The 22,176-nt window shown below is 32.0% G+C and overlaps 1 protein-coding gene across 1 annotated transcript in view; it reads left to right on the forward strand.

The window, feature by feature from the left end:
* The first annotated feature begins 10,269 nt into the window (after window positions 1-10,269).
* The window catches only part of LOC132704741 (arylsulfatase B-like), a 31,171-nt gene continuing 19,264 nt past the window's right edge, over window positions 10,270-22,176 (forward strand). Inside the window, exons 1-3 of the mRNA XM_060674950.1 lie at window positions 10,270-10,509; window positions 11,507-11,666; window positions 12,856-12,932. Of these exons, the coding sequence (XP_060530933.1) occupies window positions 10,390-10,509; window positions 11,507-11,666; window positions 12,856-12,932 (357 nt within the window). The 5' untranslated portion in view covers window positions 10,270-10,389. The remainder of the gene's footprint in view (window positions 10,510-11,506; window positions 11,667-12,855; window positions 12,933-22,176) is intronic.

The following is a 22,176-nucleotide window of genomic DNA, read 5'->3' on the forward strand; positions in this document are numbered from 1 at the left end:
GAGTGTTCCCACTTTTTTGTGTCACCCGGAATATTCATTCGATAAGTTATTTATTTATAAATCAAAATCACACTTGCACAATGCTTTACGTACCCTTAAGTTTCTTTTGCCGTTGATATATATGTCGGCGCCCTTAGCTTTAAGTGGTCGATATTTTCCCATATTTCGTTTTGGGTGATTTGAGTGTTTATTTTTGACTCGCATTATTTATCGGTCTAACGTAAACAGTTGCAATTCTGTGATTCGTAATATTGTGGACCCATGGGAACCCACTTTGGTATTTTTCCGAAGTGAACGGAACGCGAACCGGCGAAGATAGTCTGGTTTTATAAAAGCACTGGTTGGGTCGGATTTTAAGTAGCTCCGATAGTTTCCTTTTGATAGGCTATTTTGTAGTTGAACTCGTGGGTCGCGGATCGCTGGATTCCCTTTAATAATCAATTAAGTGATTAGATTATTCATTTGTTTTAAGCAGAGTGCGCATTCTTTTAATATGTCCAAGAAGTCTAACCCTATGTCGCCTCGCTCTCCATCAGAACCCTCCACTCCGGGTTTATTATATAACTATATTCATCATCATTTCAAAAATATGACAATTAATTACAACTAGCAATTAAATTATTAGGGCAAGGTGAAAAACTTATGTTCATCACTTTATGGGATGGTACAGGATTTTTGCAAGCAGTGTTGATTGACAAGCTTTGCCTTACACATGATGCTATTGTGTTACAGACTGAATCTTCTATTATACTTTATGGATCACTTAAAACTGTTCCTGTATTATAAGCCGACGTATCATCAAAAATATTTTAATGCAGTACAACGATTCCGATCAAACAAGTATAAACAATTGAAATTTTTTAAATTGAGAAATAATATAAAACCATCCGTTATTAAACTCATCTGTTATTAGTATTAGTATTAGTTCACTGTTTAATAAAGATCGGAATGCCGATGAATGAGAAAAATAACTAATAAAAAAACCGTCGACGAAATTTTAATTTAAATAATTGTCAACTTGTAAAATGTATGAATATTCGCATAATTTATTCCAAATTTTAAATAATGAAATATCATTCCGGAATTGGGGAAGTCCGATTTGTTTTCGAAGTGACCAAAGCAATTTTTTCTCGATATCCTAGTATATGCAAATTAGTAAATCATATCCAAGGACCGTTGTCATTTTCATCATTTGGTGTGTTTTTGAAGAGGAATCGTGTCGTCTCTCGTCAGATCGATAGCATTCGAAGGGATTGTAATAAAACGTCGGAGCGTACGTGCAGAAAAAGTTTAACTTTAGTGAACAATTATTTGCTGATAATCAGTCTTTTGTTTCATATATTAACACCCGTCCGTTGAGGATATATCCCAGACATGTAAAAAGTAATTTTATGGTGTTGATATTTTTTGTGGCGCGGACAAAAGCTTGTAGCAGGTGCGACCTTGAATTTTAGATAATGCTAGAGCCAAACGAGTGTAATAACTGTTGACCGTAGTCATGAAATTGCAGCGGGTCGCTCGGTTTGATATTTATCGGCTAAATATCGGCACAAAATATGAAAATACACTGTTTATGAATGTTACCAATAAAATGTTCTTCCGCCAATTTAAACCTTAAACTCTTAAATTGTGATTTAGCTATTAGCTTAACAATACTGCATTTTGAGTACTCCTGTGTTTTTCAAATATCTGTTTTGTTCACCTCATATTTCGTGAAGCTTGTCATGGGAAAAGCTTTTCATCAACCATAAGTCAACCTCTTAAAAATAAACAGGCTCTACCTAGTCTAACATAATACAAGTACATAACATTATACAAAATTATGTTATCAGCAACAAAAACAATGAAGTGGGTTGAAAAAAATAAAAATAATACAGAACCAGCACAATCATTTTAGTGAGTGTAAAGTCGATGTAATAAATAGCAACAATAAAAAAAAATTAGATGACGAATGTAGTTTCAGACGGGTGTTTTCTTTAGGGAATTAAATGAAAATTAAAATATTAGTTTCTCGTCCGACATCACTCTGTGATCGCTTCAGACTGGTGTTAGTGATAGAGTCGTTGATGCGAATTGGTACCCCATAAAAGGTAAGTAAGACGTAAGCTCCAATTGGATGATTTTAGGTCATCGGTATACAAACCAAATTTGCTATGTTGGAAACAAAATGGGAACATTGAGGGACCGAGTTTTGATCATTAATATGGGCCTTTACATTTTCATTCCGTCAGATACCACTCAGCCCAGCTAAACAAAACCTCATTCACTAGCAGTTTATGGTCCAACCAAAATAGTGATCTTTCTATAATTCAAACTTCTAAAATACTTTAAAAAGGATGGTAAATGAGCTTAATTAAAATTTTGGCCCTATTCTGAAAACAATTATGCCAATTTCTCCTTACTTTATTATCCACACGCAATTTTAATGGATGTTATACTTAAACTGACAAAAGTAGGTAGGTAATTCCTTCTTCTTTAAAGATTATTTTCGTCATAATACTTATCTGGATGATCGCTCAAGCGAGAATTTTTTCCTTTGGTCCAAATAATTTCGTAAAATGCTTCTAAAATGCTTTGTCATGACGTAAATAGGAACGTGACAAAAACCGAATTCGACTCATTAAATAGGAAACCGCAATATTTTTTGTACACATCACGAATCGATGATAAGAAATGATTGTTTTTTTAGATGATGACAGATTTTCACACGGGTTTGAAATTATTGAATTTTTCGTAGTGCCTAAATGAGTTTCTCTGAAAAGGTCTTCTGGTATAAGGAAAATAATTTTCGAATGTAAAATATTTTTTATATTATGGTAAATTTGAAAGTTGAAGCCTATGAAGCATAGGATGTTCTGCTAGATTGTCATACTTTGCCGGCAAGCATCGAATGCAGTTCTTTTTTGTGTTTTCAACATGGCCCTTTGTTTTGGTTCAGTTTTCAAATCGATTAGGGAAAATGTTATCAAGCGGTAGTGATGTAGGTATACTTGCTAAGTTAAGATCTTGCTGAATTGCCAATCCAAAAATTATTTTTAAACCTTATTAACAATTAATTTTTACAGTGCTACAGAAATTATTTGTCCAACAGACTTTTTAGGCCATTAGAAACCAAATAAGAAATTTAGTCATGATAATGATACAAAAAAATATCGTTCTTTCTCTCTCCCCTCATTAAAGCTCTTTTCTTGCACACTTCTTTCATCCATCCGACTCGTCTCCTTTCATTTAGCGCTTCTATGTGTAGAAAAAATATTAAGAAAAGAAAGTTTAGGGGTAGAGACTTTCTCTCTCTCTCTCCCTCTGTCTCTCTCTGAATTTTTAAATTTTATTTATTAAAATTGTTATACAGGTCCCCTTGTAAAAACACACACTTTAATTTAGTCTTATTGTTAAAGATGGACATGGATATTTGGATGGTTATAATTGATAGAAATAGATTATGAATTATGAGTTGGATCTTCGGCAATACAGTTATGCAAATGTCGTTAACTTAAGTTTTTTTTACACACATATCTGGCATGCTTTTCATTACATCATACGAAAATGTATTGGGAACAAATCGAATTTGTTTTTATTCTACTACGTAGCCTCAAATGCTAGACTTCGGTCTAAAACAATACGTATAGGGATTCTTATAATTTTCTACGTACGAACTGACTCAATTACCAAGGTTGCAATCGCCGACGTTTATTGCATCACTTTTAAAAAGAGCGTGGATTTTTCTATTTAGAATTCTGGATAGCGGATCCAAAAATCATGCAAATGTAACTACGTATTTCGTTTTTTACTGTGGAAATATTCGCGCACATATTACTTCCTGAAGGCACGTGCTGGGGTGTGTCCGAGCAGCTGCTGCAATCGAGAGTGTACTTACAAGTTCGCGTTTAGATTATTACATTTTTTTTGGACCGTAATTTTTTTGTTTGGCTGAAATTCAATTTCAAACGGCACATGCAAATGAAATGGAGTCACTTGCGCATCCGGCATTTTTCTGAAAAAAAAGTTGTTTCCAAAGTATTAATGAATGTGTTTATCTATGAAGCAATACCGCACATTTCAAACTATTAATTTAATAATTCTACAGAGAGGCTAATGGTGGGCCTCTCTGTATACTGTATAAGTAATACTTCAGTGATTATGCAACAAGTTTAATCAATATCAATATCGGATCGAGTGTTTTAATAAACAAGTGCCTGAAATTGCTGATTTGAAATTGTTGAATTGGTTGCAAACGTTTCTAGCCAATTCAAGAGGAATAAGGCTTTATGCATTTCTGTAGGCATACATGAATATACATTTCATAAAATAAAAATATCTGCACAACTAGAAAAAATGTCTCCCGTGCTTTTTTAATTATTAATCAATTATTAAAATTTGCAAAAATGCAATCTATTTTTTGCATTCTATCAAATATGCCACGAAACTGAAACAATTATCGTTTCTCGGCTAAAAAATTTTTTTTTTGTAAAAAATCTATAATCTTGCGATGCACCGTTAAAACCTAAAAACTACATGCAGATGTTTTATTTTATAATAAAAGCAAATGCCTTGATGCAAATGTTTTTCCAAACTTCAATCAGGTAACTTCAAAATCTTATTTCATATTTCACCAACATCGCAACATATTAAAAGTACTGGCAATTTTTGAGTATTAATTTGACACACTGTGGACTCCTTCCAATTTTAACTCTTTATGTAAACAAACCTTTTTAGAAAGACTGTCTTCACTTAGTGTGACGTACCTATCCATTTTAATTTTTTTTTGATAAATCGTCATAAGGGTTGGCAAATATTTTAAGTTATTCAGAGTTGAAAAATCAAAATAACACGAAAATTTAAAAACATTTATATATGCTAAACATATTGAAAATACACCCCTTGATACACCCGAAATCCGTACAGAAATATCTTGTCTATTTTAACGCATATTTGTGGTGTTCTATGTAGTTTTGTTTATATTGTATTAAAGTCTCTTTTTCTTCACATAGTAACAATAACAATACAGGTTGATCCTAATAAAAAAAAAAACAGGAAAAAGAAAAAGGAAGTGTTTAAAAAACATAAAATATCAAAATAGCCAACAGGTATGTAACTAACAGTTATAAACAAGATCTTATAATATAATATAAGATATTAATATTATTTGAAGCTTTTACTTCTGCTCAATAAAGCTGCTTTTTACTATTAGGTACTTTTGAAATCTTTTTCCAGGTCGACTTATTCATTTCGATGCGGATATTCATTGCGTTTTATTTAAGCGTAAAAGTTTACATATTTCGCACAAATCAGCGTATTTACGTTTTTCCACCTATAGCGATTATTACGTACTCCGCTAATCTGATAATAATACGACGGAAAAGTTCATGCCTAAGCAATTGCGCGGATCGAGACAATCGTGGGGAAAAATAATCGCCTGAAAATGATTCAGTGGCAAATGCGAAACAATTAAATCCTATTCACATAATAAATAATCTGCAAAGGGAAAATTACAAACTAGTGTTCTTGTGGAAAGGAAGCGATAAAACACAATTATTTAAATTCGTACCTTGCTGGTATACGTTTATCTTAGTTAATTTTTTTGTCGTTTCTGACATATACTATAAATAATTATAAGTATAAAAACAATTAGAAATTGGCTGGTTTTATAAAAAATTAAGATAGGATAAGATGCCTCAGTGCTGAAGTTATCGCAGAAAAACTGAAAATTTGTTTTATTACAAATTACATTCTTAGTCAGCTTTGCAGTGCAATTTCTTGTAAAAAAATATGAAAAAAAAAACAATTATAAACACGGATCCAAAAATTCCGAGTTTTCAAGATACAGGGTGTTAATTTGATTTTTTTTAGCATGTATACAAATATTCACTGGGTTCTGTTGAAATTTAGCAATATTATTAATAGATTAAAACCATTGAGTGCAGTGGGGTCCATACGATAAAGTACACTACAACAAATGTTGGAAATGACGACTCAAGCTAAAATTCGAGGCCTATTTCATATCTCTTCGTAAGCATTTACGAATTTGTTTTTTTTTTCGCGAAAATGAAGTGAGATACAAAAAAATACAAAAACCAAAGAAGTTGTATTTTTAGATGCTTAATCAAAAGCGGCAGCGGCGTACATTTGTCGCCAATAATATTCGCTAAGGTACCCCCGGTAATAAACTGGACTGATTAATTTTATTATATTAATTGAATTAGCCTCTCCATAAACCAAATATCATTGCCAAATTTCAATAGAATCGAGCGAATATTTGTTTAGATATTAATAAAAAAATGTGTATAGTTATCCAAAATAACACAAATCTTGAGAACTCTGCATTTTCGGACCCAAGTTTTTGACAAGAGATCACGCTTTAAAATATGGCAGTCTATTTTTGCAACACACTGTATATTGTGAAGATGAAAGTAAGAAAAAATACAGGTTCTTTTTTGGTCCCATTTAGTCACAGGGACGGTGATAATAATTTGTCTTAATATAATAAATCAAATTTACTGAAAAAATACTGAAGTATTAGAGCATAATATTTTTCCAAGGAAATCTAATCTGGTTAAGAAATTAAATTATCTGCGGGATCAGAAATTGGATGCTGCTAAATGGTTTGCCAAATTTCATCGCGGAAAGTAGTTAAAGTTAGGATAAAAAACGATTTTTTTCTTAAAATGCATATTTCAAAATACTATAAAATAATAGCTTGAAAATCCACTTTTGAATTGACCGTGCAAATTTTGGTTAATTGACGCTAAAAAACGTAAATGTAAGTGTCTCAATATGTCTTAATATGTCACAAGTTTCGTTTATTTTTTGATAGAATCTATGTAGATTCGTGTAGATTCATGTATAGATTAGTGTTTGTACTCGTACGCTGTACATAAAAAGTTTAATTTAATTGGAATATAAAATTTGATTAATTGTTACACTTCAATGCGAATTAAATTTTTTGGTCATATAAAACGCTTTCTGTTAGCAGACAGGAGAATCAAATAATTTTTCTTTTTACGGATTTTAACTTATACAATAGAAAAATAAATTCATCACAATCTTAATAATTTTAATATCTCAATACCGAGACATTTTGAAAACCTCTTACTTCGACTTCATTATGCAGAGCCGTAAAAAACGCTGTGTTGACAGGCCTGAAATCACGATCAAACTTCTATATGTTTTTGATAAGCGATTTGCTACTGCAGCCTGTTGATTTGGGCTTCGGCAAGACAACATATCCAGGATCACATCTTTTTTCTTATGCTTTGGATTAAATTTACCTGAAATTTGATAAAGAATTTAAACCGTCCAAGCGTAAATTGCAATTCGATATGTTTGTCATTTATCTTTTGCGACGTTAAAAGCGTAGGTACCCTCACAGCGACGACAAAGAAAATTACGCGAACATCTCATTTAGGTTGAAAATAGTTTTAGAAAACTCTAAAAACCAAAAGGCAATTTATTCTACTTAAAGGGGCGTTAATTCTCTAGCGGTGCATTTACCCTAAATTACCTCCGTGTTCATTTTAACGTGGATGACTAGCTAAAATAGGTCTTCCAAAGACAGAATTTTCTCAGAGAGTGAATACGCTAAAACGATGAGTAGGTCGGTATTCTTTTTAAAAGTTCGATAGATCCAAATGCGAATGAAAAAAAAAAAAAAAACAGCAGGATACTCCCAACTGGTAAAAAAATGACTGTTTTTAACTGCAAATTAAAAAAAAATACATTTTTTAATTTTTCATTTGGTGAGTTTTTTTCAAATATGAATGATATTAACGCGACTGTTTGTACTTTTATTAAATTAAAATTTAAAAGAAAGTTAGTATTAAGGAAAAAAGAAAGAGATGGAGATACTATATGGCATAACACCTTGGGGACGAAAAGGAAAACTAATTTAAAAAATGATGATTAATCTATCAGTTTAAATTACGTTCTAATTACTAGCGATGTACTTTCTGATGCTTTCAATACAGTATGCCTAAGTTAAGAACTGTAGACCCTTGTAAAATCTTTGTTTATGGTCCGATTTTGATTTTTTTGTTGCATAGAACTTCCAAGAGGCCACTAAAATTGTGTTTTTGATATAGCATCGACGAAAGTCATAGCCAAATGAAGCAGTTTTGGGAAGCGGAAAATCGTACGGTGCTTTTATGGGGTTTTTTAAAATTGAAAATGACAAAAGATTCGTGTTCAGTACTGCCTAAAAGTCGTTATAACAATGACAAAAGTTTTTAAAGTTTTAACGTTTACCTTGTAAATAACGTTACATTTATGTGTGATTTTAAGACTTACAAACAAATTTTAATTATGCAAATTTTAAAAATAATGATAACAAAGGCTTCAAATACTTTTTAAGGGTCATTATCATCATAAAACAACAGCATTAATAAATCTTAATAGTGGTAAAATGGTATTGGAAAAATTTAATGTAGATACTACCTAATTCTCTTAAACGACTAAAGAATGAATGAATTCGAATCTGTTGTAGTTCTCAATTTGAACAAAACCCTAAAAGAACTTCTCGATTTTCCGCTTCAAAAAAGTTTTGTGTTAGTTCTCTATGCCCTTTAGTGAGATCTATAAAAAAAATATCAAAATTATACCATATACAAACATTCTACAAGAGTAGAATGGCTTTAGGTCGTGTTGAATAAGAATTCTTGGACACTTTATTCTTAAAGAAAGCCCTAATAGCCCTTTTCGATATTTGGCATCAAAAAATAGTCTCAGTTGGCCGTCACTTCAGGTTGATACAATAAGTACCGCTAACATAAGGTTTTAATACGTTTTTGAGAGGTATATGGAACAAAAATAAACACATTAAAAAATAAAACTATTAAAATCAAACGACATTTCAAACAACCTGTATTGAAATTGGTATAGTTGGGTTCTAAGCACTCCTGAATAAGAAATCTTTGCCAATTCATTTTTAAAAATTCCTTAATAGTACTTCACTCTTCCCTCTCTTTTGTTAAATAGTTTCAGTTGAAATTAGGTTGAACCGATAATCAAAACAAGTTTTTAATACATTTCTGAGACATCTATCCAACACAAAAAAATTATCACAACCGAACTATGAACAAAGATTTTACAAGGGTGTACAGTGGGACACATTGTATACAGTAACATACAATACTCTCAAAGCTTTTATCTGGTTCTGGTGCAGTACGTAGAATGAAGTTTTATGAAAATTTATTGAACCAACTAAATCTACCCGAGTATCTTACATTGTAGGATCACGTTTCTGTGTTTGTCACCTACTCTTATGTTGTTTTCGCAGTCGATATTGAATTGTTAATTTTTCAAAGAAACTTTTGATTTTCGGTAAATTTAAAGTTAACCGATGCAGGAGGAATCCGGAAGATATGTAAATAGTATTGAGTTTTTAATGTTCAAACGTGATCAGTGTACAGGTCTTTAGTGGAAAAGACCTATTTCTTTACAAATTAAAATTAGAAATATTTTCTTTCTTACCTTATTAAATTGTTGAAGGTTGTGCGATATTCTATACCTGTACAATAATCTGTTTACTATTAATGAATAATAATGAACTTAATAAAATATAACATATCTTATTTTATTTTTGAAAAATCTAGTTATCTAGGTCAAACATTTCAATTAGCAAATATATTTTATATCCACGTTATTGTGTTATAATCCATGCACTTTCAATAAAATTTAATTTCCCAAAACCTCGTTGGACTTGGAGCAATTGTTCGTAACAGGTTGTTTATTTCAGTGTAAGGAACAAAAGGAATACAGAAAGCAAAACGAAACCGTTTTTATAATTAATAACCGACGGGAAAACCACTTAAAATATATATGAACTAAAATTTACAAATTGTCTGTTTACTTAATTCCACATCATCTACAGAAAATATTGGAGCACTTGAAGAGATGTAGAAAATTTTTGGAGCTTCTTGAAGTTTTTGGAAGCATTTTCAAAAAGGATCTAAAAAATCTTTTATAACGATGTAGATTCATTTCAAATTACAAAACCAAACACTTGCGTATATCCTGAGAACGGAGGGTATGTTAATGGTGGTTATTTAAATAAACAGATAACCGCAATGGATTTGGGCTGTTTTAGATAAATAAAACCGGAATTCCCATACAGGTCTTGATGTCGAACGATTCATTCAGAAGAGAACATTTACATTTTCGTGTACTTGACCATTGTCTTCTACTAACGAACTTCACACTTGGTGGTCACGTTAATGCGATGGCCGTGGTTAAATCTGCTACTCTGAGAGCTAATTGATCGGCAGATAACACTATATAAAATAACACATAATGTGAAATATACTTTTAGTAACAGGTTTAATGAAGACGAAGTCGAAACATCAGGAATAGTTGTGCGTTTCGTGCCCATTAATAAATTACAATCTGACTGAAGAAATGGTCCTCCAAATGTGGACTATGTTAACTCGCAATGTGATTGTTTTATGCGTTAGTTACTCGTGTGTTACTTATGCGGCCGACCAACCAAATATTGTGTTTATAATAGCTGACGATCTTGTAAGTAGACAACGCAATTTATTTAGCGATGCTGTACCTATTGAAGAGAAAATAAAAACGAAATATAAAATGTAAAATGTTTGGGGAAATTATGGACCTTAAAAATATTAATTACCAAAGAAGTAGATATATTTGATTTCGTAAATATCGTGTTGAAGTGGATACTTGCAAGAAGTGTCACTTCGATTTTTATGATTTTACTAGCAACATGCGCATGGATTGATCCGAAGTAATTTGAATTACATGTTTCGTTACCTATTTGACAAACGTGCATAAAAATACGATATTCTAATTTCTTAATTTACCGCCAACTTATTGTTGAAATAAAAACAAATTTAATTAATGTACAACGAAATTGCCTTAAAATTTCTGTAGTTGGAAATTTGAAATCCCGGTATACCCATTAAAAAATAATTCTGCAAGTTGTACAGGTGTGTCGCTAATGATATAGTTCACATAGTTTTTATAACATACTTTTATTTATAATATATCAAACGGTTTTTTTTTCTTATCTAGCCAAAACGTAAAACGTTTTTTATTTTATTAATTGTGTTCGCCGTATAAATTATTTTGTCGCAATAAATTAGCACGTATTTTATAATAGCATATTTGCATTTTAAACAATCTGAAAAGGAAGTGCGATGGTGTTGGTCGGGGAATAACAACCGCAAGTATGGACCAATTTCCCAGAACATCTGCATTAATAAACAAAATATTTAAAGGTGCTCTTTGAGAAAGAAAAGGTTTGGCGGAAAAATGCGGATTACTGCAAGTTGTTCTGAAGTTAATCTTAATTTTTACTTCACCTTAAGTTACACTGAACTAATGGGTTAAAATAATTATTTCATTTCTCAACTTTTTCCAATATTATTTACTAACATATAATTTATTTAATGACAATTTATGATAATAGTTCTCATATATTTTGCTGCTCAGCATATTACTTTAAAGTTTAGACAGGCTGAAGCGAAATTTCTGAAATCTCGGAATTTTGTAGGGATGGAACGACGTCGGCTTTCACGGCAGTAACCAGATACCGACCCCAAATTTAGACGCTCTGGCTTACAACGGCATAATTTTAAACAGTCATTACGCACAGTCTAGCAGCACCCCCACCAGGTCGGCTTTGCTTACGGGAAAATTTCCAATGCGACTTGGTATGTACATACGTCACTGATTGAAATTGAAAGTTTTTCTTTTTCCACAGATGTTTACATCTGAGAACTAATAATAAATCTTCTGGGCTGTTTTAATTTTAGAGGCTCTAAATAGCTCAGTACTTGAAAATCCAAATCATTCGCGAGATTCTTCAACCAGGAAATCTTTCGTCTTCCAATGCTTCTCGGTATCTCAATGTTGCCCTGCATAATTATTTGTAAAATTTTTAACTGCTGGAATAGTATTAAGTAAGCTATCTAATATTTAAAGCCTTTTTTGTAGCATTAGTTTCACCTCAGATCAGTGATTCTAAAAGTATGTTGCAATTAAAACACTGCCTCATTATTATTCTAAGTAAATCATTTCAAAATTATTCTCGACTTTCCAAGAACTTTCCACAAATACTAATCGATGTTTTTTGATATGTTAAATTAAGGAAAAACATGAATAAACATATGAATTAAAACCATTTTAATGTTTTATCCTTTATATAATTTGTATTGTTTTTATTTAATTATTCTTATTCACAACTTTCCATAGTCAAAATTATATTTAATGGTTCAAGTTTTGGTATATTGGAGATTTTAGGTATTTTCAAAAATTCAAGCGCAAGACGAAATAAGCCCTAGTTCGCCCATTAGATATTTTTTTTAGTTCATTATTTAGTTTAGTTTATTATTCCACTTCGCAACTACCCGAAATTATCGCAGTTCTCCTAAGGTTTAGTAAAGGCAGCAACATTTTTAATTTATGATTAATTTACTTCGGAATTACTAAGTTTTTAAGTCATTTAATGTCGTATATTTGTGGGATATTTCCGTTTATATATTGCGAAGATTATTTTCGACTTCCCAGGAATTTTTCACAAATACCAATCGATGTATATTAATATATTAAATTCAAGAAAAGCGTGAACAAACATATGAATCAAAACCAGTTTAATGTTTCATTCAGCAATATTTTTAATTTTTAATTGCTTTACTTGGTGGAATGTGTGATTACAAATATAATTGTATATGTCTCTTAAGGTATTTTTTCATTGGCGTTATTTTATTTACGTTTTATAGTCACTTAAACTGGAAAATAAACTCCCCAATTTAAAATGTTGCGTGGTATAACTTTTTTGTTTTATGGGAGTACTAGTTACATATTCGCAGTTTTGAAAGAATTAAACAAAACTCGTTTTAGGTATGCAGGGACCTGGAATAGCGGCTGCCGAGAAAAGGGCATTACCGGAGCATAAAATTTTGCCAGAATATTTTAAGGTAAAATGTGGTTTTTCACAATAGTGATTGTGAAGCTGTGCTTGCAAATGTTTAGTAATTTGTATAAAAATGTTAGCTGAAAAATGAATTATATTGGAAATAACGAATGAATTTAATTCTGAAAACTATTGGAACAATAAACTTCACGGTAATTAAAATGACGCTACCCAAATTAAGTGCATTCTTTATAGATGTTTTAAGGAAATAATTTCTTTTATAGTAAATATTTTGAATTGCTGGTTCAACAGAATTTAAAATTGGAACACAATTTTTCAATTCGATTTTTTGTAATGTCATTCGTTTGAGTTCACTTGTGCTTCCTATTCCTTACTTTCGTTTTTATTTCTCTTGGTCTTCTCAGCATTTTGGCGGTGTTTTTTTAAACTTTCGAAACATTACTATTCTTTTCATTGAAAAACAGAGTCAGTTTGTTAAATATTTTGTACAGGGTGTTTTGTGAAGGGTTAGCGGTGGACGTATAGATAGACCCATTTAGAAGATTATTAATAGACCTTTGGTTGTATTAGCAATATCAGCTCATAACTCATAATTTTAGTAGTATTTGTAAAAAACGAGTACCTCACAGGCGAAAAAGAATAATAATAATATATATTGGAATTGTTTTAAAAATTAATATAAGTGAATAGGTCAATTTTAAAAAAAACGAGGAACGTGTAGGTCTCAGATCTATGTATTAATACTATGTGTCCTTTTAAAATACCTAATTTTATTATTATTATTATTGTTAACGCGATTATTTTCATTTAGTTTTTAAATACCTGGGAAAAGTTTAGTTTTCGCCACGTGTTGTTTAATAAAAACTATTTTTGCAATTTATTCGAAAGGGTAGAAATCTCTATTTTCCGTGAAATTTATTGTCGACGTCGATTCTGACGCAATAAGTACAGTATTGAAAATTGAGGATTTCCCTTGTAAAATTAAATCGAATATTTTCCAACATAATTCGTAAAATTCCATTCCGCGTTTTCTTTGAAAGCCGCGAATGGCGCGAGAAGTTAAAAAGATTAAAAATCAGCGCGTTAAATTTGACAGCTGAATGAACATAATTTTAAAAATCAATAAATCGACATATAAATGTATGTATGCACATCGCGGGAGCAAGCATGGTGTTGGTTTGGCTTATAAAGATGAAGCGTACGTTTTTCCGGTTCTAAATTGAATTTTGTTTACTTGAAAACATTTTTCGGAGGGTAGAATAAGAAAGATGAAAGAACACGAATAAAGATATCTCTATTGTCGATTTAAAAAAAATCGTCAAATGTTTTACACGAGGCTTCAGAGGAATTATTTTAGAATAAGATGAAGTGTACGTTTTTCCGTTTCAAAATTGAATTTTGTTTACTTGAAAACATTTTTCGGAGGGTAGAATAAGAAAGATGAAAGAACACGAATAAAGATATCTCTATTAACGAGTTAAAAAAAAATCGTCAAATGTTTTATACGGGGGTTCAGAGGAATTATTTTAGAATAGTTTTAGTAATTATTAATCCTTCTTCCGAAGATGGCCTTTGAAATAAGTCTTTGAAATGAAAATGAAAGTACATTTCTCTCTCTTTCATTAGAATAGAATAGATACCTGAAATTAGGTATAGTCTGTCTCTCTGACTTTCCCCAATAAAACTTTAACGATATTATTTCCTATTGTTATCGAGTAACGCCATTAACAAAAGATGTATTCTTACTTGAGTGACAAAGCAAGGGTGGATCAGGTATATTTCTTTCTTTCTGATTTATTTCTTGAGAGTTGACCATTTGTGGCAGTGCTGAATAATCGTTTTTATTGTGCGTTTCGAAAAAGTTATTTAACGAGAATATAACAATGTCGAAATCATTTGTCGCTTGATGCAAAACAGGTTGTGAAAAATGTGTATGAAACTTTAATCAATCAATCAACTTTAAAAAAAACCAATAAGAACCAAAATATAGCGTCTTTGTTAAAGCGAAGTTGTTCCAACCTTGGATAAACTGATAACGAAGAAGAAGAAGATGAAATCAATATAAATATAAGCCGTGCCACATTCCATAGGTAAAAGTCAAGTTGTAATGGAATCGTACCGATTACGCACTTGGAGATTTAATTACCTTAAAAAAAAAGGATGCGTTGATTCCACTCAAAATTGTCAGACGAAAGCACCTTCAAAGTCAGAAGACGGATTTGATTGCTGTTGTCTGCAAAGAATGTCAATCATTCTAGCTCGGATTGTCTTGGTTTCAAAACAATATTTTCAAAAATATTCCCAATAACAGTGTTATTGTCATACCATAGTCGTCTGCTGTGCAAAGCCCCATCAAACTGAAATCCAGGAATATTTGTTAGAAAATGATATTTATTTTGAATTTAGTTACAAAAAAGCCCAAGTTTTGGAAGTCCTAAATTCATATGCAATTAAAAAACAGTAGGTATGCGATAATTCCCATATCATATCATTGCGAGTAAAATCAAAGGTCAGAGAAGAAGATGTTACTTCTACTTTAAGTCCCAGTGTTATAAATTTGATAAAAAATGTAATTAATAACATATCAGTTGGGAAATGGAAAAATTCAGTACAGCACCTTATAAAAATTGAGGGCTCCTACATTTCTATACAAAACAAAATAACGACAACTGATGGTGAAACAGAATTAGATTTACACATTTAGAATAAAAATGTAGCTATGTATAGAATTTCCTAGCTATGAATTTATTGTATACATCACGTTATTGTTTTTTCTTAGTGTAATTTAATAAGATTAGACCCACCAAAATAAATAAATAAATAAATAAATAAATAAATAAATAAATAAATATATATATATATATATATATATATATATATATATATATATATATATATATATATATATATATATATATATATATATATATATATATATATATATATATATATATATATATATATATATATATATATATATATATATATATATATATATATATATATATATATATATATATTATATTTCACTTTTCAAAAATAACTTTTTAAAAAATATATTTATTAACTTTAAATTAAAATAAAAATCAAAATGAAATTGTACGTAATAACCTCGTGACGAGAGAATGTTATTAGACCGTTAAAATACAAGTAAAAATGGACATAATAACCTCGTGATGAGAGAATGTTATCAGACCGTTAAAATCAAACTAAAAATGGACATAATAACCTCGTGATGAGAGAATGTTATCAGACCGTTAAAATCAAACTAAAAATGGACATAATAACCTCGTGATGAGAGAATGTTATCAGACCGTTAAAATCAAACTAAAAATGGACATAATAACCTCGTGATGAGAGAATGTTATCAGACAACGTTTTACAATAGAAATTCGTATTTATAATAAATTTATGCTGACGTTGACGGGGTCGACGGCTGCGGATGTTGCGACATATCGTTGACACGACGTTTTCGCAATCGTTGCACTCTTGCAGGTCGGTGGCATTTAACCCATATGGACAATAGGATTTCCGGATATAACAGCTCCCCCATTAAGTGAAAAGGTGGAGCCTAGCTGCAGCTTTTCGTAGACTAATTAAAGCGTAGCTTCTCGGGTAGTTACTTCTGGGTGGATGCTAGTCCGTCTTGTCGGAGTTAGTGATTTGAGTTGCATCGGGAGCAGGGGTCTTCGACTTGGCTTCGGAGGTTGTTGGGGATCGTTACCATCGGCGATGCTGAGTGTTGTCGGTTTCTTTCTCCGGCATTTGCAAATGAAACAGCAAAGTATTAGTTTCAGGGGTTTCAACTCTGGGGGTTGAAACTGGAATTTGAGAACAGCAATCATATGGAATCTTAACGGCTTGGTTCTTGTAGGTCACGTTCTTATATTCTTCGACACAGTGTTTAGCTCGTACTCTGGAGCTTCCAATAAATGCACTCGAATTTGTTTGCAGCTTTTTAGATCTTCAGGTATTACATAGAGTAAAGAATCGTCATCACGCGCAATATATTTTATTATTGTTGCAATTATATGAAATAAACGTGTTCGATTGTCCAAAATTGGAATAGGTAAAACACGATACAATGTGTATATTTCAGGTTCTATTAAGGGAATTCTTGGTACAAAAACAATTTTATTTTCAGTTTGAAATGCTTCTAGCTCCATAATATCTACGTACTTTACAATGCTCGAAGTATAGGGTGGTAGTGATAAATTATTTTTTTTTTGTCAAGGATTTTGAAATTTCCTGAAGAGAAATGACTAAATCTCGTGGGTAAATAATAGAGCAATGTAAAACTTTGATTCGTGTGAACGTGATTGCGTTTAATATATCGCTGAGGTAAGACTCTAGGTATACATAACCTTCCGTAAAGCTTTCGCAAAGATTAAGTGTTTTAATTTGACATTCGTAAAATGCTACGGTGTCCGAAATATCATAGAGAGATTTTTAAATTTGAGTTAGATCTTGATTAAAAGTTTCTTCGTCGATTCGGAGAGTTTAAATTGTAGAATTAAAAGATTTTGTTACTTTATTTATACATTCATTAAAGTATTCGCCGTCTGTAGAGTCTAGGTTTCCGGTAATTAATTTAAAAATAGTTCTTACACCGTTAATTAAACCGCGTTTAGTTCTAAAATTAAAATTTTCAGTGTTGATAGTAATTTCTGAAAATTTCTCTTCGACTGAGTCAGCAATTATAGTTAGAAGACTAAAATGAGTTTGGATACTTGTTTTTAAGGCTGTCGTACGAGGAAAAGAATCGTCTAACATTTTTTGTGAGAGAGGAAAGTATTTTGTTATTATGTCGTATGGTTTCTCGCAGAGGTTTTAGTTTTTTTTTTATAAACTAGCAGCTTCCATTTGTTGTTGGATACTTTTAGACTACTTTCTTCATGGTATAAGATGCCTACTGTATTATTTACTGGAGTAATGAGGATTTGGGGTGCGACCGTAGAGATCAGTCCCAAGATCTTGAAAGAAATTTAATTTAATCGTAATAAGGTTTAAACTTGTCAAAATTAAATTTTGAAACTTGTTCGGTAGCTAAATTTTTGACAGTGGCTGAAGTTTCAAATACTTCAAGAATTTCATACGGACCGTTAAATTTATTCTGAGCTTTATCGTTAATTTGAGTTTCCTTAACATAAACTTTATCTCCTACATTATATTTAGTCATATTTCTAGATATTGCTTGATCAAATCTTACTTTGGATTTTTGTTTTTGTTGATCAGTGCGGGTACGCGCGACTCTGTAATAATGCTGCATGCGATTATTTAGGTCTCGGATATATTTGGTGATGAGTTGTTCTTCATTATACAGAATTTCTGGAGGCCTATTAGAAGTGTGCCCAAATATTAGTTCATAAGGGGAAAAACCATGCGTTTTATTCTTTGTGTTGTTGTAGCAGATTATTGCGTATGGAAGAGCATGAAAGGGGTGTTCTTTTGGATTTTCGGCTTTATGAGCTCGGATCATTTCTGTGAGCGTGGCATGGAATCTTTCTAGTGATCCATTAGATTGTGGGTGGCTAACGCTGGAGAAAGTTAACTTTATATCGTACAAAAGACAAAGATCTTTGACGAGGGAGTTATCAAATTCCCGGCCATGGTCACAATGTATTCTAAGAGGAGTTCCAAAATGTTGGAAGTAGAGAAGAAGGGTAGTAACGATTGTAGAAGCTTTTTTGTCTTTTATTGGATATGCCTGGGTGAATTTTGTGAGTTCGTCTCTTATGGTAAGGGCGTAATTACGAACTGGGAATTCGAAAATATCGATGTTAATGCGCTCAAAAGGAGTTTTAGGAGTTTCTGTGATAACTAATGGTGTGTTGAGGTTTTTACGATAGATCTTGACTTTTTGACATATTTCGCACTTTCTAATATAGTTTTCGACATCTTTGGTCAAGGTTGGCCAATTGTATTTTTGCTTTATGCGCTTAACTGTTTCGTTGATTCCGCGATGTAAATTATTTTTTCCTGAATGGTATTGGTCTAAAATGATAGGGATTTCATCTTGATCGGGAGTTCGAACTATATCTTGGCAGATTCTTAGTTTTATATCCTTTTCGGAAAATATAAAGGAGAATACTTCTAATATTGGAAGTTGTAAATTATTTTCAATACAATACAGTTTTGAAAGATCAAAGTCATTTTTAGCTGTGAATAAAATATAGAATAAATGTTGAACTACAGTTTCATTGTCATATGGAAGAGGGATTATATAATATTTCCTGCCTTTGACGGTTTTGCTAGAAAAAATGTTAATTTTGTTAAACGTAAAATTTATATCTTCTTCAAAAATATCGTCCATTATTTTGTTATGCAAATCATCAAGTTTTGATTGCCAAAGGAAAGTGACAATATCTTTGTGGTTTTTGTCGAGAAGTTGCGAATTAGAGGTTTCTATTTTGGAATAATCTATAAGGGATGTGGTTTTGTGAAGGTATGCGAAGTTGTTGTATTCTTCTGTAACTTCCGCTGTGTCGTCTTCGATATCTGAATTATTAGAATTGTCATCGTGAACGATTTCTTCTTTACTTGTGGATGGTCGGTTGTGAATGTCATCGTTATTAGATGCAAGGATAAAAATTTTCTTTTGGAGATCGACACAATCTTGAATATGGTTAATTTTAACACGGGATAAAGCGTCTGCGTTTTTATTTATTTTACCGGGCTTATACACAATGGTATAGTCGTATTCTTCAAGCTTAAGACGCCATCGAGCTAAACGACTACCAGGATCATTTATCGAAAATAGCCAAGTTAAAGGACGATGATCAGTAACGAGAGTAAATTTTCTTCCGAACAGATAAGGGCGGAAGTGTTTAACTGCCCATACTATGGCGAGAAGTTCCCGTTCTATAGTTGAATATTTCGTCTCTGCACTACATAGAGTTCTAGAGGCATATGCTATGGGAAGGTCTTTTCCAATTGGACCTTGTGAAAGAACTGCACCAATGGCAAATGCACTGGCATCGGTGGTTAGGACAAAAGTTTCCTCGAAATTTGGATAAATGAGTATTGGGTCACGTATTAGAGCGTTTTTAAGCTCATTAAATGAATTTTTGCATTCTGAATTGAATGCGAAGGGTGTGTCTTTTTGGAGAAGTCTAGTTAAAGGTTTTGAGATCTTAGCGAAATTGGGGATAAAACGTCGGTAGTAACCGGCTAAACCAAGGAAGGATTTAATGTCTTTTGGTGATTTTGGTTCTGAAATTTTTTGAATAGCGTCTATTTTCTCAGGGTTGGGTTTGACTCCATCTGGGGTCACGAGATGCCCTAAATAAGCTACTTCCTTTCGAAGAAATTCACACTTGTCAGGTTGGAGTTTGAGGTTTGCACCACGAAGGCGTTTGAAGACATCAGTTAACCTTTGTATATGTTCGTGTATGGTAGCGGAATAAACGATAATATCGTCCATGTAAACGAGACATCGTTCGTTTTGAAGACCTAAGAGAATGTTGTCCATGACACGTTGGAAAGTGGATGGAGAATTTTTTAGTCCGAAGGGTAAACGGAGAAATTCAAAATGACCATTTTCAACTGAAAATGCAGTTTTAGCAACGTCCTTGGGATCAATTTCAATTTGGTGAAACCCAGAGGCTAGGTCCAAAGTAGTGAAATATTGACATCTGCCTAACTGGTCTAAGAGATCGGAAATATTGGGAAGAGGGTATTTATCGTCGACAGAGACTTCATTTAGTTTGCGATAGTCGATGACTACGCGCCATTTTTGTTTCATAGAAGCGTCTAATTTTTTTGGGACAACCCAAACAGGGGAAGACCATGGAGAAGTGGAAGGTCGAATGATTCCTTGTTCGAGCATTTTGTTGATTTGTGACTTTACTTCTTGTTTGTGGACATGTGGGTACCTATATGATTTTGTAAAAATCGGTCTGGCGGTGTTCGTTTCAATAGTATGTTTAATTTCATTAGTAAAACTTAAATGATCTCCTTCTAAATAGAATATATCAGAAAAATCAAGACATAATTGTGTTATTAATTCTTTTTCTTCTTCGTTTAAATGATCGGTACGGAACTGGGATTGAATTATACCGCGCCTATCAACAGGTTGAGGATTTAAATTGAAAATATTATTTATTTCTTTTTCGTTAGGATTTGTATTAAAAGGTTCGATAGATAAATTTGAAAAATCTATAGTTTTTGGGATAGCATTAGCGTTAATAACAGTAGTAAAAAATTCACCTTTGTTATTTACTTTAACTAAAGCATTAGGTAACCTAACTTTTTCGCATTCTTGAGAGTGGAGAATAGCGTCTGTGTTTGTTAAACTACATTTTAATTTGAAAATTCTTTCGGTCCTAGGTTCGATTGAAATTCGATTTTGAATATTTTGTTCAGGTTTTTTACAAATTTTGGAAAGAACAGATTCGTGTCCTACTTTATGCAAAGGCATTGTTTTGAAATTCGTTATAAGTTTTTTGGACTTTAAATCGATTATACATTGGTAGCGATCTAGAAAATCTAAACCGAGAATTCCGTCAAATTCGATATCAAGATCGTAAAGATATACTTTATGTTTGTCGTTATCGGTGAATGGAATAAGTGTGGATTCTTTAATAAAAAGTGTTTGATTTGTTATACCTTGGATGGTAATATTTTCCTTAACTCGTGTTCTGTAATTTTCAGCGGTTTTATATTTAAAGATAGAAATACCTGCGCCTGTATCTATTAATATTTTGAATTTTTGCGTAGCGTCAAAAATATAGTATAAATTTTTAGAATTTACCGTAAGAAGAGGGTTTAACAGAAGTTCTGTTCTGGAAAGTTTAGATTGGGATTCATGTTGTCTAAATTCAGGGTTTGAATTTGGGAATTGATTTCGAAAATCGGGTCTGGAGACATTTCGTCTGGTGGGATATCGTAAGGGCTTTCTTGAAAATCCTGCTCTGGTTCGCAGTTTTCTGGATGGTTAGAATAATGACTTTGAAGTTCATTATCTTCTTGAAGAGTGTAATTTTCATGTGAAAATTCCTGGGAATTTCCGGAATAACCGTCGATGTAGATCGGGTTTGAGTTTACATGATGAGTTCGCTGCGGGTTTGGATTCATAAAATGTGGCTTAGGATAAGAGTTTGAAGATTTCATCGGTATTTGATTCGAGTTGTTGCTAATGTTGCTTTGTTGGAACCAATTAGAGGGTCGCTGTGGATATTGCGAAAAATTTGGTTTGACATGCTGATGCGTACTTCTACATTGATTTGAAGTATGGCCAATTTTATTACACAAAGTGCATTTAGGTTGCTGAAGAGGGGTTCGAATAT

This window comes from Cylas formicarius, unplaced genomic scaffold (genome assembly GCF_029955315.1).
Source record: "Cylas formicarius isolate icCylForm1 unplaced genomic scaffold, icCylForm1.1 PGA_scaffold_7__23_contigs__length_41026272, whole genome shotgun sequence".
Lineage (NCBI taxonomy): Eukaryota > Metazoa > Arthropoda > Insecta > Coleoptera > Brentidae > Cylas > Cylas formicarius.